This window comes from Pantherophis guttatus, chromosome 1 (genome assembly GCF_059756535.1).
Source record: "Pantherophis guttatus breed Tessera chromosome 1, ASM5975653v1, whole genome shotgun sequence".
NCBI lineage: Eukaryota > Metazoa > Chordata > Lepidosauria > Squamata > Colubridae > Pantherophis > Pantherophis guttatus.
The window spans coordinates 142,681,640-142,698,440 of NC_142063.1; the positions used below are offsets into that span (position 1 = coordinate 142,681,640).

At 38.7% G+C, this 16,801-nt stretch overlaps 1 protein-coding gene across 31 annotated transcripts in view; it reads right to left on the reverse strand.

The window, feature by feature from the left end:
• The window catches only part of NEB (nebulin), a 217,056-nt gene extending 200,657 nt beyond the window's left edge, over positions 1-16,399 (reverse strand). For all 31 annotated transcript variants that reach the window (XM_087881859.1, XM_087881879.1, XM_087881868.1 and 28 more), the window contains exons 1-7: positions 16,284-16,399; positions 15,452-15,553; positions 14,172-14,235; positions 9,393-9,431; positions 4,066-4,359; positions 2,373-2,480; positions 1,554-1,658 (exon numbers count right to left, since the gene is read on the reverse strand). In XM_087881859.1, coding sequence (XP_087737985.1) covers positions 1,554-1,658; positions 2,373-2,480; positions 4,066-4,359; positions 9,393-9,431; positions 14,172-14,207 — 582 coding nt within the window. In that variant the 5' untranslated portion in view covers positions 14,208-14,235; positions 15,452-15,553; positions 16,284-16,399. The remainder of the gene's footprint in view (positions 1-1,553; positions 1,659-2,372; positions 2,481-4,065; positions 4,360-9,392; positions 9,432-14,171; positions 14,236-15,451; positions 15,554-16,283) is intronic.
• Between the last annotated feature and the right edge of the window lie 402 nt (positions 16,400-16,801).

Genomic DNA, 16,801 nt, shown 5'->3' on the forward strand with positions numbered 1-16,801 from the left:
TGTTTAAACACACATAATAAACTCAAATTTCTACTAACTTTTTTTATTTATTTTATTTTATTTCCAATTTCTATACCGCCCTTCTCCCTGAGGACTCAGGGCGGTGTACAGCCAGAATTAAAAACATGCAATACAAATATTAAAAAACAATTAAAATATCTATAAATTTGGCCCAAAAATTAAAAATCACTACCAATTAAAACATTTAAAAATTTCTTCTTAAGACAGATTAACAATTTAAGCTTTCTGTGAAAGTATGCAGCCTCAAAAAGCAATTTACTGTATTCATTCACCTAACTGAATAAATGAGAATTTGCTAAAAAGACATTTTGTCGTTTTTAAACCATCTCCCCATAGTCTCCAGTAATAAACGGATGAGTCATATCTCCAGTGTCAAATCTAATGACCAAGGTTGTTGATTGTGTCCTTGCTTCATTTTGTAGGACAATGGAAGAATGTTTTGGTCACAATAGTTGATACTAATAGTTTAGCGCCAATCCAGAAGGACAGGAAGCGATCATACTGAGACAAACATTTTAAGACTTCTGTGAAATGTATGGTTCTGTGAAATGTATAACATACTATTTAGAATAGAGAGGATCAGCACAGTTGTTATCATAGTCTATCCACAGCTTGGAACTGTCAGGCATATCAATTCCTTCAAAATTAAGCTGCATTGTGGTAAAAATTAAAGCTTCAGAGAGAAATAGAAGCCCCGGCAACCTCTTTGAGACTGCTTGGTAACTGATTAAGGTAGAGTTTACACATATTTCACTGTCTGGGTAAATATTTCTTGGGGATTGAGGAGAATAAGGTATTCTTTTGCATTGTATCACCTGAAAAATTGAACATCTGAATGTGATGCAATCAGTGGCTCCAAACAAACCATTTTGCTAATATCTTCTTGGCACATCGGCTTTCAATTTCTACCCTTCCTGATTCAAAAGCCCTAATGACTGCAAATCATGGAACTGTAATCCAAAGTCCCTGGAGAGCTCCAGTTTGGGAAAATCTGATACATGTTGCCTATATTTTTTATATATATTACCATTCATTCACGCAATACTATTATGCCTTTCTATAGGCATATGGAAAGAAAAGATGTGAAAAGGTACTCCACCCACCACAGGGGTAGTCATTGTTTAGTGACCACAATTGGGACTGGCACCTCAGTCATTAAGCAAAGCAGTTGCTACATGAATCCACAACTATGCTTATCATCTTATTTCAGATTTCCTTTCCTTTACAGATTTGCAAAGGTCATAAAGTGAGGATTGGTCATAAAGTTATTTCTTCATCACTATGATAACTGCAATGGTTGCTAAAAGAGGCAGTCAGTGATTGAGGACTATCTTTATGACTCACTAGACATGCGTAAACTTTTCATTGAAAAGTTGGATGAAAAGTGATAAAACACATATATTATTGATGTGTAATAACAGGTTCCTCTCATAATTTATTCAGAATTAAACCATTTGAGCTGCATAAGCACCACCTAAGTTTTAGGTTTTATTTACAAATCTCAATAATTTCTACATCACAGGATGTCTTACCTTGCTGACTTGCTGAGAAATTTTCTTTGCATGCTCAATGTCTCTTGCTTTTTCGTCAACGTGGCAATCAGTTCTAGCTGCCTCCCCAGCCATGCGATACTTAACCTACAGAAAATACATATAGGCTTACAGTGTAGTAAATCATTACTTTGCAAACAGGAAATGGAGCCAAAGCAAACTGAAATTATCATGTAATTAATCTAATTTCTTTAAGTTTATTTAATATACATTTAAAATGAAAACAGTGCTAGCTTTTGGGAAAGCTCTTGAGGGCCATTTCAGAGGGTTTGGAGATGACTGGCAGTGTTCTTATGCTGAGACAACCCATAAAGCCAGCTGTCAGGTGTGAAGAAGCAAGACCACATGTTATGTTCCAGTCAAGCTAATTTATTGCTCATGCTATACACAGGAATTTAGTCAACTAACAGCCAGCACTAAATTGGTGCTAGATAAGAGCCAATAGAATTCAAGAGAGGCTGGACTTGGATTGCTTGTGGCAATCTAATGACTCCAAACTGATTCCTCTCTTGACTCCCCCACCCAGGCTCTGCCTCTTCTTCTCCTACTCCAGCAGCTTTTATGCCTGCAGTATTTTTCAGATAGTCAAGAACTGTAATTTTAACCCACAGGTATGTAGTAAGAAGTCTCAAATTACTAGCTTCAAGCGGAGTCTACAGTTTCCTTGGCCAAGGATCTAGCAGTATTCATATCCTAAAGTTCCAGACTGGCTTACTGTAATATTATGAGTGAACTTCTCGCTGTCCTGACTAGAATTAAAACAGTATTACCTAGTCATGGTTTCTTCTTCCTCATCCTTACCTCACTGAGCTGGTCCTGGACTTTCTTGATTCTCCGAAGTTCGGGAGTATCTGTTGTTATTCCACATTGTTTTCCTTTTTCTTTTTCAAATTTTTCCTTGTACTTTTTCTGGGAGCAGCGAAGACAGAAAAATGTAGATCTATTTTTAGCATGTCGAAGTGTTATGGTTAAGAAGCCCTGTGGAAATGCCTTGCGCGTAAAGCTTTAACGTATTTCGATAGGTGGGCGCATCCGAATTACACAAATTGTTTTGATTTCAAATCCCACAGTTCCCTACAATTTGCCAAAAAGGTTGAACTATAGGTAGTCCTCGACTTACAACAGTTCATTTAGTGACATTTGAAGTTACAATGGAACTGAAAAAAAGTGACTTATGACCGTTTTTGACTGTTGCAGCATCCCCACGGTCATGTGATCAAATCTCAGAGGCTTGGTAACTGACATATATTTATGACCATTGCAGTGTCCTGGGATCATGTGATCACCTTTTGCGACTTTCTGACAAGCAAACTCAATGGGGAAGCCAGATTCACTTAACAACCGTGTTACTAATTTAAGAACTGCAGTGATTCACTTAACAACTGTGACAAGAAAGGTCGTAAAATGGGGCAAAATTTACTTAACAAATGTCTCACTTAGCAATAAAAATGTAGGACTCAATTGTGGACATAAGTCGAGGACTACCTGTAATAGGAAATAGACTCCATAAGATCTGGGGACATCAAGTTGGTATGTGAGTAGAGGGGGTGTATCTACATGCATATATACAAGCACAGATATATCCCCATGCATAATTGGATGAAAGTTTAATTTATATATAAATTGCACAATGTTCTGATTAAGAGACATTTTTCCCCTACAGATTTATGGCCCTACAGATCAGCTTTGGCTCCCTCTGGATATACTGAATTTATGCTCTGAGTACAAAACACATACACCCCGTACACCCACCCACAGGGAGGGAGGGAGGGTGAGAATTTAAAGAGATATAGATAAGGTGAATTAGGTTATTTCATTTAGCCAAAGAAATTATGGTCTGAATAAGGAAAGACTATAAACTTGAACTTTTTTCATATTATTCTAAATATTAAACTGGGATGACCCTAAGCTTTGATACTTTCTGACAAGCTTACTCTGGAGACCAGGATTTCCAGCTGCCCCATACGCTACAGTATTTGATAGCTGTTATCAATTTCTTTTTTTGACTCAAATTTTATTGTATAAAATACAAAAAAAGAAAAGAAAATTAAGAGGAGGAAAGGAAATGGGGAAAGGGGATGTGAAATACAAGGGGAAAGAGAAAAAGAAAGAAAAGGGGGCATTGATTTCCAACTCTTCCTAGCACCATACAAGATAAATACATTCCAACCTCAACTTTTGCTTTTACATATTGTTACATACCGTTATCAATTTCTGATACACAGAAAAAGTACACATGTATAAAATCAATATTTTTTTTTCACAAGGATCTTTTTTAAAATTGGTTGAAACCAGTGGTGGGATTCAAATAATTTAACAACTGGTTCTCTGCCCTAATGATTTCTTCCAACAACCAGTTCACTAAACTGCTCAGAAAGTTAACAACCGGTTCTCCCGAAGTGGTGTGAACTGGCTGAATCCCACCACTGGCTGAAACTCATTAAAGTAGCATTAAGCTGCTTTGAATGTGAGAAGATGCAAATTTCTGACTTACATCGCTGAAGAGCTTTTGCATTTTTGAACTGTGATCCAAGTAAGGTGTCCGAAACTTAGATGTGTCCACTTTTTTCCGTACAACTTTTTTTCTGACAGGTTGGGAGGCCTTGTGAGAAGGGTCTGTGACTTCCGGAGGTTGTGTTGTACTATCCAAAGTACGCGATGTTGTTGTTTCATAAGTATGCGTTCTCGCTTCTGAAGGATGCCTGCTTGTTTCTGAAGTATGTCTTGTTGTTACGGTGTACGGTGCGGAGCCAGTGCTGTATGTGGTCTCAGTGAACTCAGTAATCACCTAAAAACGTGGAAAGGTGTTTTAAATTTATCTCCCGACTCAGCACTAGTTTTAGAGCCTTTTTAGCTGATATTTTTGGAGTTACAATTGTCTATATTCCTGATAATCTTTTGAAAATCAGCACAACTGAGATCCAGATACACTTTATTGAGAACCAGTCTTTGACAATTTCCAAAGGATTTTCAAAGTTTATTATTATTTATTTATTTATTATTCAAATTTCTATACCGCCCTTCTCCTTTCGGACTCAGGACAGTAAACAGCCAAAATAAAAACATCTATACATAACATTACAGTTAAAAATAGAGTTAAAATAATTTATAAATTTGGCCCGTAATTTAAAACTTGTCAATTTAAAATCAATATTAAAATTTTAAAACTAACCCTAAAATCAAGACAGACCAGCTAACTGAAAAAAATAAGTTTTTAGGGCCCGATGAAAAGTCCGGAGGTCGGAGATCACTTGTATCTCTGGGGGTAGATTGTTCCATAGGGTAGGTGCCACCACAGAGAAGGCTCTCCTCCTGGGGGTCGCCAGCCGGCATTGTCTGGTCGACGGCACCCTGAGGAGGCCCTCTCTGTGGGAGCGAACCAGCCGGTGGGAGGCTATTGGTGGCAGAAGGCGGTCCCTTAAGTACCCTGGCCCTAAGCCATGGAGCGCTTTAAAGGTGATCACCAACACCTTGAAGCGCACCCGGAAGTCCACCGGAAGCCAATGCAGATCGCGCAGGAGAGGAGTCACATGGGAGCGCCCCGTCGCTCCCATAATCCCCCGCGCGGCCGCATTCTGCACCAGTTGGAGCCTCCGGGTGTACCCCAAGGGGAGCCCCATGTAGAGAGCGTTACAATAGTCCAGACGAGAGGTGACGAGTGCTTGAGTGACCGTGCGTAGGGAATCCCAGTCCAGAAAGGGGCGCAACTGGCGTATCAGGCGAACCTGACAAAAAGCCCCCCTGGCCACGGCCGTCATATGCCCTTCTAAAGACAGCCGTGCATCCAGGAGGACACCCAAGTTGCGGGCCCTCTCTGTGGGGGCCAATGATTCGCCCCCAATAACCAGCGATGGCGTCAGCTGGCTATACCGGGATGCCGGCAGCCACAGCCACTCGGTCTTGGAAGGGTTGAGTCGAAGCCTGTTTCTCCCGATCCAGACCCGCACGGCCTCCAGGCACTGGGACATCACTTCCAAGGCATCATTGGGATGGTCTGGGGTGGAAATGTACAGCTGAGTATCATCAGCGTACTGATGGAACTCCACCCCAAAACCACGGATGATCTCACCCAGCGGCTTCACATTAATGTTGAACAGGAGGGGCGAGAGGACCGACCCTTGTGGCACCCCACAAACAAGGCGCCTTGGGGTCGACCGCTGCCCCCCTGTCAACACGGATTGCGACCGGTCGGAGAGATAGGAGGAGAACCACCGCAAAACGGTGCCCCCCCACTCCCAGTCCCTCCAGCCGGCGCAACATGATACCATGGTCGATGGTATCAAAAGCCGCTGAGAGGTCTAATAGGACCAGGATAGAGGAATAACCCCTATCCCGGGCCCTCCAGAGATCATCCACCAACGCGACCAATGCCGTTTCCGTGCTGTACCCAGGTCTGAAGCCGGACTGGAGCGGATCCAGATAGACAGCTTCATCCAGGTACTGGGGAAGCTGTTGTGCCACCACACTCTCAACAACCTTCGCAATAAAGCGAAGGTTGGAGACTGGACGATAGTTAGCCAAAACAGCCAGATCCAGGGATGGCTTCTTGAGGAGAGGCCTCACCACCGCCTCTTTCAAGGCGGCCAGCAGGACACCCTCACTCAAAGAAGCGTTGATAATCCCCTGGAGCCAGCCTTGTGTAACCTCCCGGGAAGCCAGCACCAACCAGGAGGGACACGGGTCCAATAAACATGTGGTCGCGTTCAGCCGTCCCAAGATCCTGTCCACGTCCTCGGGAGCCATGGGATCGAACTCCTCCCAGATAACACTCTCAAGGCCTGCCTCAGTCATCTCGTCTGAACTAACCCAGTCGGCGGCCAAGTCTTCCCGAATCTGAGTTATTTTATCATCCAGATACTGTACAAAATCCTCAGCTCGGCCCTGCAAGGGGTCCTCCCGCGCTCCCAGATGAAGAAGGGAGCGGGTCACCCTAAACAGGGCGGCTGGGTGGTTATCTGATGACGCGATAAGAGCGGCAAAATAGCTAGATTTCGCCGCTTTTATCGCCACGTTACCGTGTTTCTCTGAAAACATGACCCACCCCAATAATAAGCCTAACCCTAATTTTATGGGGGTGGGCCTAATATTACCCTTACCCTGAAAATAAGCCTGGGGGGATGGGCATGAATGGCGGCACGGGCGTGGGGGGGGGCAACAGTCCAGCTGCAGCTGCAGCCTGCTGGTCCCTTGGGGCAGTGCAAATACCGCTTTTGCCCTTCTCTTTCTGGGTGCAGCGCTTCTGCTTGTTGGACTGCTTCCCCGAGGCCGGAGCTCCACGGCCAGCTGCTTTGCTTTTTCCCTCTTTTTGGGATGCTCACAGGAGGCTTTTTGGTGAACAGGGGGAAAATGAGGAGGGGGATTTTCCTGCTTGTCATCCATTCCTCAAGCTCAGCACAGACTGAGGGAAGGATGACAGGCAGGGAAATCCCCCTCCCCATTTTCCTCCCGTTCGCCAAAAGCCTCCATTCCGAACGCTGAAGCTTCGGAATGGAGGCAATAGTGCATCCATGGCGCATCCAGCTCACTGAGTCTGGCCTACTGCACCTCAAAAAAAGTAAGACCACCTCGAAAATAAGCCCAACTGCTTATTTTCAAGTCTAAAAGAAAATAAGACTCGGTCTTATTTTCTGAGAAACACGGTAACAATCTACACCCCACAATAGATTATATGAATGATTTATTTGGATGTTTTTTTCACCATACATCATTTCATATGGCTGTGCAATGTATAAAATTACACATTTGAGTTGAGTCTTCACCTATTCTCAAGATAAATAGTGAAGGCAGAAAATTCCAAAAATTAGACCTCTAGACAGGGAACAATGGAATAGTGTAGTGACTAGTGACTATGTTTGTTTGAGCTGTATGACTAGTACCCGGGAGCAGTTATACAATTACCATATTGTATTCAAGAGTAGCATATCCTGATATTCTTGAATTCAGGAAGGTCCTTATGACATGTTACATCTATTTTTCTGAATTGAATCAGCCATGAGTTATGTTTCAAAAAAAAGCAACAGACATGGTTTGGGGGGGTATCATACAACTTTTCCCCTAGTCCCAAATCAAGTTTTCCTTCAATTTGAAAAGTGCTTTACAATGTGCACATATCATTCAATCTATTTCTATAAAATGAAATATTTGTTTTCTACATAAAGGAATTGGTTTATTCAACCAAGTGTTTTGCATTTTACAAGGATTTTCCTCACCATCATTCTCGCTCACATAAATTTGAATTTTGACAGTATATATGGAAACAGACAAATTCTTCCTTTGCTTTAACCTCATTGATACTAGTGAGATTATTCCAAAATATATAAGAGAATTAGTCCTTGCAAATAATAAGACTCTCTCTTTTTATATTTTCTGAATTTATGCTCAAAGGTTATCTTATGAACTATTCTCCTAAAGGGAGGTACACACAAATAAACCGCATAAATTCAGAATCATACAACTATATTTCTCCATCAACACAAAAACTAATGTTCTTAATGAAGGAATAACTTTGTCTCTATAGTAATCTATAGTAATTTGTAGTCTAATCTGCAAAATTCTAGGATCCTCCTAAGTAATTCTGAAGCCTGGAAAAGGATCGTGCTTCTAATATTTATAGCCATGCTGATATCATAAACAATGCAAGACTTCCAATTAAAAAAGTATATTAAAAGAATTGCCAGGAGGAATAAACAACAAATGTTTAGAGTAAAATAATGTTACAGTATTTATCTTCAGGTTGGTAGTGACATTTATGAAAATATAACCCTGAGAAGAAAATTCTTGTTTCAAAGATGAACAAGATGAACAACATGTGAATACGTTATGCAAGTTGAACAAGAAACAAAAACAAGAAAATGACATTGGACATTCCAAAGTGAATTTACATCAGACGAATGAATGGAAACACACTAACAGAAGCTTGCAGGAAGAAATATTCTGTACATACATATTTACTTTCTTCTTCACTGAGTTTTCAAGTTTTCACTCTCATTTAGCAACCTCTAAGAAATACTGTTTTTTCCTTTATTTTCTGATAGATGGCCAAGATTTCAAGAGCAGAAGTATATATGTATACGTTTTTAGGCCAATTATACTGTTCAAGCCAATCAAAAATTACTCATCCATTTCACTAGGATGCAGGCATCACTATACATCTGCATCTCCCAAAAGAAAATAAAGTGTTTTTAAAACCTCTTAATTAGTATTTTACAAACCATTGAGCATATGGACAAGGAAAAAAGCTCAGTGCAATTAAAACCTGCTGCAAATTAAGACAAATAAAAGTAAGGATGATACATTAACTAAAACAAGGCTCCAACTTCCCTCTTGCTGGAGGGGGAAAAAACTGGGATTTTCATTTATTTGTCCTTTCTCCTATATCTTCCAAAAAAATAAAAAAAGAATGTAGGAAATATGCAGGCAGAAAGGTACTTAACCTTGTTATCCTAAGCTACATTTTTCTCTACTGGGGAACCAGAGTCTTTCCTGTCATTGAAAGAGATTATTCCATTCGTGTAGAGTAGGCCTAGGTGCAGGTGTTATCATCTACTGCACCTCCTAACCACAAAATTCGTATGTCCATCCCTTAGCATCAAAAAGTTGCCCACCATTGCATTAGCAAAAGACACTCAAGGGAAGATCATTATTCTGTTATATAAGTTGTTGGTTGACTTTGTTCTTCCCAGAGGTTATTATTAGATTACTCAAGTATGTAAAAAAAAATATCTATTAAATTGTTTTATATTATATACACACACACAAAATGCTTAAAAAGCATTAAATTCCACCAAATCAGACATTTATGCATAAATCAGAGGCTTTTACCTCGCCTGGTTCACCCTCGACCTCCTCTTCTATGTAGTACTATAAACAAAGAAGAAACCTCATTATTTTTCACAAGGTCATACATAAAAACACATGTGTTTCTCTTGAGGCAAAGAACAAAATCTCAGTCTGAAGAATGAAGTGATTGATAAGGATGTTCCATGGAAAGCACTCCAAGATTTAGCTGCTGGTAAGATCCACAGGTATTTTGTTCCATAAATATCAGTGGATTTGTGGCTGCCAATTGCTCATAATACTTAATACTGTTTAAAAAGTTATTTTTCTTTGTCTCGTAAAAACATAGCTTTTTAAATGTTGTATTAGATCCAATTCAAGAATTCCAAGACTTCACAACTCCTGCTTTCACTTAAGGAATTTTGGACACCCATTGGCGTAAAAGATCATACAATAAGTCATGACTCAGTGGCGAGTGAACAGATACCTGAGTTCACCAGATCATTAGCCATAACCTGAAAGCATGATCAAACACCACCCTTTCATTATATGTACCCTTTTGGTTATTAAGGAAGGGGAGATAATCCAAAAGATAATTCAAATACCAATGCAGAGCAGTTAAACCCACAATATTTCCAAAGTGATACATCTACAATACTTGTGAAAACGGCATTGTAAAAGAACTAAGCAATTCTTTAACAGGAAAAAGATTTTATTCATCTGTGAATTCTTTTTAAAGGAAATATTGACTGTCCTAGGAACATTTGTCATGGACGATTCATTTAAGTTTGCTACCTGACAGCTCTTGTAAAAGAAAGGCTTTCATAAAAGGGCAAATGATGTGTCAAAACATGATCATATTTTATTAGAATGACAGTTGAACATTAATTTTTTTTAAATATATTTCTTAATTAGGCTGTGCAAAGTTGCAGTGAGATGATTCAAATGGATGACTCAAATTTTGTTTGAAATGATTCAAGCCAGGACTGAAACATAGCCAATAATCTTACAGAATTTCTCTTGGATCTCTCAGGACTGTTTATGCTTCAGGGTGAATTATCATATTTAACTTCAAGGAAGAAAGCATTAAATTTAAGGAGAAACCATGCCTGAACAAGAATTACTGGACAAAAAAAATCTTATTGGCTTCCACTGCTCAGCAATCTAAAACAATCCTCTATCTGGAAGGAAGAACCTCTATCAGAGGTTTCTGTCAGAAACCTCTGATACTGCTGCACAATATTTGTGATCGACCAAATGGAATACAAGCTATCAGTCACTTATATCCAATCTCCTACAAACCATAAGGAATTGAATATCTTGATTTTTCTGTCTGCCTGCTATATTTGATAAGCTGATTTAACTTTGTGTGTTAGCACAACTGACATAATTATACTGTGCATATCTATAGGTCTCACACGTGGATACTAACTCAAGTTTAATATACTATATTAGATTAGATTATATTTTACAACTGTTGGGTTTTTTCCTTCTAGGCTATTTTCATGTTTTGAATTGGGTCTTGTTACTACTGAGAGAGAGAGAGGAAGAAGTTGCTATTGTATCAGGGTTGAACTACTGCTTCTCAGCGTCTTAACTAAAATAAAGTTCAATCTCATGGCTGAACTCAAATTCCATAAAAAAAAAAAAAACCTTTGATGCCTATGGAACAATCCAGCTTCCAGAAAAGTACAAACAAAATTCATTTCCCTTGATCTTCCAAAGAAAGCAAGATAGAAATGTAAGAAACAAAGAACTTAGATGTGGAAGACAATTGTAAAGAGGGATTGATGACTGCAGTGCTTCAGAAGATTTTTTTAAAAGTCCAGTTGATCACCTTAAATCATTATGCTGATTTCAACACAGGAAAGAAAGTGACATTATCATCCTTTAAGATTCATAATGAAACAAACAGTATCTGAAATATTCTCTTGTTCAAGAAGGAACTCTACTGCATCTTGTTTAAGTGGCTTTCTTTTTGAAATATTGCCTAGAAACTTCATCAAATTTAAGCAGATGTTCAGAGCAAATCTAATAGAAATGAATGTACTAAGACTAGCTATGTCAATAAAAATGTTTCTGCAAATCAGCTAACCTAAAAAAAATGGGACAAATCATTTTGCTAATAATACTCCATTGGTTGTACGTTGCACCAGTACAAACTCTTGTGAAAAGCTCTGTTGTCGGTAATCTTGGAATCTTTATAGTACCAGTGAAATATATTAGACTAATTTCATAGGGGGACCTTCTTAAAAATGAGTCAGGGTAAATAAAGGAGAAGCAGAATTGGCACAGAATTATCTTTGATGATAAGATTGAACTTGCATCATTATTAGAAGTTTTATGTTTAATGTTAAAGATAGTTCCAAATTATTTCTTCAAACTCTTTTTCGCTAATACTATAGCAACCACTAATTTTAGCCTAACTTTGCAGTGCATCAAATCAAGCCTTAAATTAGCAATATCTTCAAAGTGCATTTTACTTTGAAACAGCATTCTTCATCATAAGAGCAAGCTTAATTCACCAAAAATTATTTAATGCATTTGGTTAGAATTATTTCTCCTGTTCACTAAAAAGTCTTGGAAAGTGGAGATGTAGAAGATGCTGTCCATGTAGGACCCAATATGATTTATTTCCATGTCTTCCTTTTACTGTTTGACCTTATCAGACTCATTTTATTGATCGGCCTAGATTTTTAAGCACGTATTCCACCAATAAATTCTACTGGATTTCATGTATTTGTGGTATTAAAAGATTTATCGTGCTCAATTTAATAGGATCTACAACACTGACTAAATTCTCAGACTTGGTGCAATAAGGTTCCTCTCCTTTCCATGAATCACATTAACAAGAAACCTCCAAAGATACTGGCACCCTTCAACAGAGCCTGATTCATTGCCATTCTTTGCAGATGATTTATGCTTCTACAGATAACTTTGTCAAGATACTGTTTATTTCAAGCTTTGTATATAATTGGCTCTTTTTATGAGAAGAATATCAGGAGATAATGGTCCTTCTATTTTTTTTCACTATGCATCACTTAGACTGGTGCTTGTACAACTAACAGCATGCATATACCTGCTAAAGCACTACCACAAGCATAAAGGAAAATCCCAAAAGTGTTTTTTCAAAAGGCAACTGGATTTTGTTTTTCCTTGAAGATATTTCTCTTCTCATCCAAGAAGCTTCTTCAGTTCTGACATCAATTCCAGTTCTGACTTCTTGGATAAGAAGTGAAATATCCAAGGAAAAACAAAGTCCAGTCACCTTTTGAAAAAGCAGCTTTGGGACAACCATGACCTGGATGCCTGAGAATCTCCATAGAGATAAAGGAAAATTTAAGAAGATTTGCGGGAGGAGATGGAAGAGAATGCGTGCATTCATTTGCCTATATAAATGCATTGCTATTTCTGTTTTATTAATAATATATGAGATTACATACATACAAAGGTGTGTACATCTGTGTGTGTCTCTGTGTTTATGCGTGTGTGTGTGAGAGAGAGAGAGAAAGAATATTCATCCCAGCTTGGAAGAAACATGAAAGCACCATTTTTTTCTCATGCGGCCTACTGACCAACTTCAAATTGGCAATGTGGCCCTCATACCAAGCAAAAACAGAATCTACTTCTCACTTAAGTATTCTGTACTAAACAATCCAAATCAATGTCCAAAATGAAAAGCATAAGCTACTTTTAAGAGGACTCTACTGCACGCTCTTTAAAATACAAATTTGTCTCTTTATAAATAAAAACTTATTTTGCTCTTTAATGCTTTGCACATTTAATTCTGGTTCACACAAAATTAAAGCATGAGGGAAAAGGATCAGTGGACAAAAACCAGGAAAATGATGTGCTATGTTTCTGGAAAAAGTTATCTTGCTTGAAACTAAGATTAGAAGCAATTGCAGCCTTTTATATATATATATATACCTGCTACATATATCCCAAGAGACAAGAGGAAAAAGACAGACATCTGAAGAAACAATGCAACAATATAAAACTGAAATGATAATATGAAAGATAAAACCACTATTAGTCTACTAAGAGACAGACAATGATAAGACAATGGGCATGGCTATCAGACATACATGAGATGGGAAGAAGATGGAAGAAAGAGAAGAGGGGAGAAGAGGAAGAGGAGGAGGAGGAGGAGGAGGAGGAGAAGAAGAAGATTTTTGCAATAAAAGAAAAGTTAAAAACATTTCCTTGATTGTGGTGCTGGTCATCAGAAATATTGAAGAGCTTTACTCTAGCAGGATGTAATGTGATCCAAAAGTGGCAAACACTTGTGCCACACATTCAATTTGATAATCAGTGTGCATCTGGAAGTACAACCCAAGAGTTGCAGAAGCTGCACACACTGGTAAAATGGAGTCTGGCAAGGAAACGTACCCATGACTTTTCACACAGGTCCTATGTAAGCCAGTAAGTTGTTGCTAGATAGAATTATGGGCATTTTAAATGTCCAAATGAATGTTAACATTATTAGCATCATCTATGCTGTATTTTTCTATTATTATTTTTTTAAAAAAACTAAATCTGCAGGAAGATGAGGAAAGAAAGGGCATCACAGGCATTTACTGTCATCGTGCACTCTTACAACCTCATGTCCTAGGCCTTCTCTGGGGGAACCCGACAGCTGCTGGAGGCCATTTAGAATATATCAGTTTTTATAACTGTCCAGTCACCAGCTCTGAATTTGGAGACACACTCACTTCTGAAGCAGCCATCTCAAGTTCCTGACCTGCCATTCTTTGCTGTTTCTTTGAAATAATAAACTCATTTGCATAGCTTAAGGCAGTAAATCAAACATTTAAGTCTTACCTCCACAACCTCATCGTAATCGTCTTCATCTGCCATCTTTGTGGAAAGCCCGTCCACCTACTCACTGGTCACAAAGCAAGTCAGATAAATAAATATCAGCATGATGAAGTCAATGTTGCTCACTTATCAAGGCTAGTATCTCTGTGCATTATAAAAATATTGTAAGAATGCCTTTTTTACACACACAAACACACACAGAGAGAAAAACATACAGAGAGAGACAGACAGACAGACATGAAGCTGTAGTTTAATCAACAACATAGGCCAAATATTAAATATTAAAATATTTAATATTTATAAAGATTAATATTTATAAAATATTGTTCATAAAACATCAAAATATTAATAAACCAAAAATATTATCAAACATTTCAGCTTTCTAAAAATATATATAAAGGGATACCATTTAACTTGAGATGTTTAACATCAGATTGCCATTATCCTTTCATAATTTGTATTTCTCCCAAATATCTCATATACAGAGGAAAAAGCCAGTTTTTTATTATTATTATGGAGATGTTGGCCTCCTTCCATATTTTAGCCAGTAACATTTGGTGGGGGAGGAACCACCCCAAAACAAATTGCACTGTTATTTTTATGAGCATAAATATAGCAATTCTGCTTACTAGAATTGTTTAGGATGCAGGCAAGGAACAAACAAACATAGATTATTGTATCTATCAACTCTCTTGAGTGATGTACTTGTAGTGAAAAATTAGATAATATCATAAAGTCTCTTCCTAGCTCAACAGAGTAAGTTAAATGGAATATATAACAATCACAAGGCTGTGCATTGTGTACTGAGAATTTATGTAAAAACATCTACAGGGAGATAAATAATTGACAATCAACCAAAACCAACCCACCAAAATTAATAGTGCCCCATTAATATTTCTTGAATGGAAATTCACTTACAGTTTTGATTGTGAACTGCAACTAGAAGATCCTAAATATGTTTACCAGCAGCTAGAAATTAATGCTTAGGATAAGGAATGCCAAGCATTGAGCCAACATGGTAGCATGGAACGATAGCATTACAACGAGGTGTGCTGGCTATGGCAGGGGAAAAACTGGAGAAATGTCCACTTTAATTGTGTTGCACAAAAAAGCAGCTTGCTAGGTCACCTCCACGAAAGCTTTCCTAACCTAGAAATTTAGCTGGGCAGATCCTGCCACAATACCTGTGGGCCAATGTAATGTTACTCTATATAAACTAATAACCTTGGGGTCTTATATAAACAACCACAAACATTAAGTCATACAAATGTTGTTCAAATGACCTTAACTTAATGAAGTTAATTTCTCTCGTCCCACCATTGATCTCCTGGGATGCTCTCTTGCTTTGCTTCTGGGGTGCTTGACGTATTTCTCCAACTTCAGTCCTAGAAAAGATCAAGACTCTGGTTATTTAGATGGCAGAGAAGCGATGAATGAATGAATACCTTGGAATGAATTAATGCACTGGAATGATGAGCCTGCTGTGAGAGGTTGCAGGTCCCTCTTTTCTGGTGCAGGGAAGGAGATGAAGGCTTAGAACAGCTGCTTCCTAGTACAAAAATATTTGCCCTGTAAGCCAATACCCCAGAGCGATAGGCTGGTTTTGTCTAGTTAGCTGAACTGCCATTCCTTCTGAGGCAAGCGGCACTCCGGTGCTGTAGGTTAAATATAGGCCCTTTGAATGCTGCCTTTTCCTAGTGCCAATTCTGTTCAATCAAGGTGATACATAAAAATCAAAAGGATAAAAATGTTTGTTTCACCGAGGGAATAGGACAAGTCCTAAAGTTGAGAGAGGGAGGGAGGGAGACCTCAAGAGCGGCTTAGCCAACGGAGCCATTGATCTCCATGTGCAAAATGTTTCCAAACGACAGAGGCTCACTCTGCCTTTAAAGCCTCATCAAACTCAGGACTGATCTCTTCCCAAGAGGGATTACTTCGATGCTGGAAAAAAAGTGTGTTAAAATTTGTAAAATAGTAAAATAAAAAACCAAATCCCTCAGGCCATAAAGTCTGCAAACAAACAAACCCACAAACAAACGATCATTTGGTAGCAAACAAACCCCAATCTGTCTTTCTTTTTTTAAAAAAAAAAGAAAGCAAAAGGCACAAGCTTACCAGTTATATTTAAATAAATTTCCTTCGGAGCAAAGCCTCTCTGACTGTCCTCCCTCCTGAGACAAGCTGGGCAAAAGCAATGTTAGGCTGATGCATCAGCTCCTAAACCATCATGTGGTCGGGGGGAGCCAATCAGATCAGGCATGCTCAAGTTTCAGATACTAAATATACATGGTGACCCTTTGGAGTTTGGAGGACCACCTGTTCGGTAAACCCTCCAAGCAAAGCAAAGTAGCTCATACAAATCATTGGCTTTGTTTTTTTAACCTCAATCAAAACATAGCAAGAGCATCAGCCCCTCATAAACGATTCAACCATTATTCACAAAGACTTGTGGAATACAAACCACTATTAAGGATTGTTAATTACAATGAAGCTAAGACAATAGGCCAATGGAAGTGGGTTTTTTCCTCATCCCATTCTCCCAGAAGATCTATGGTTTCTGAACTTGAGATGATTTACCATAGCCTTTCATCAAAGACAGGGAAGATAAATCAGGGGTGTCCAGACTTGGCAAC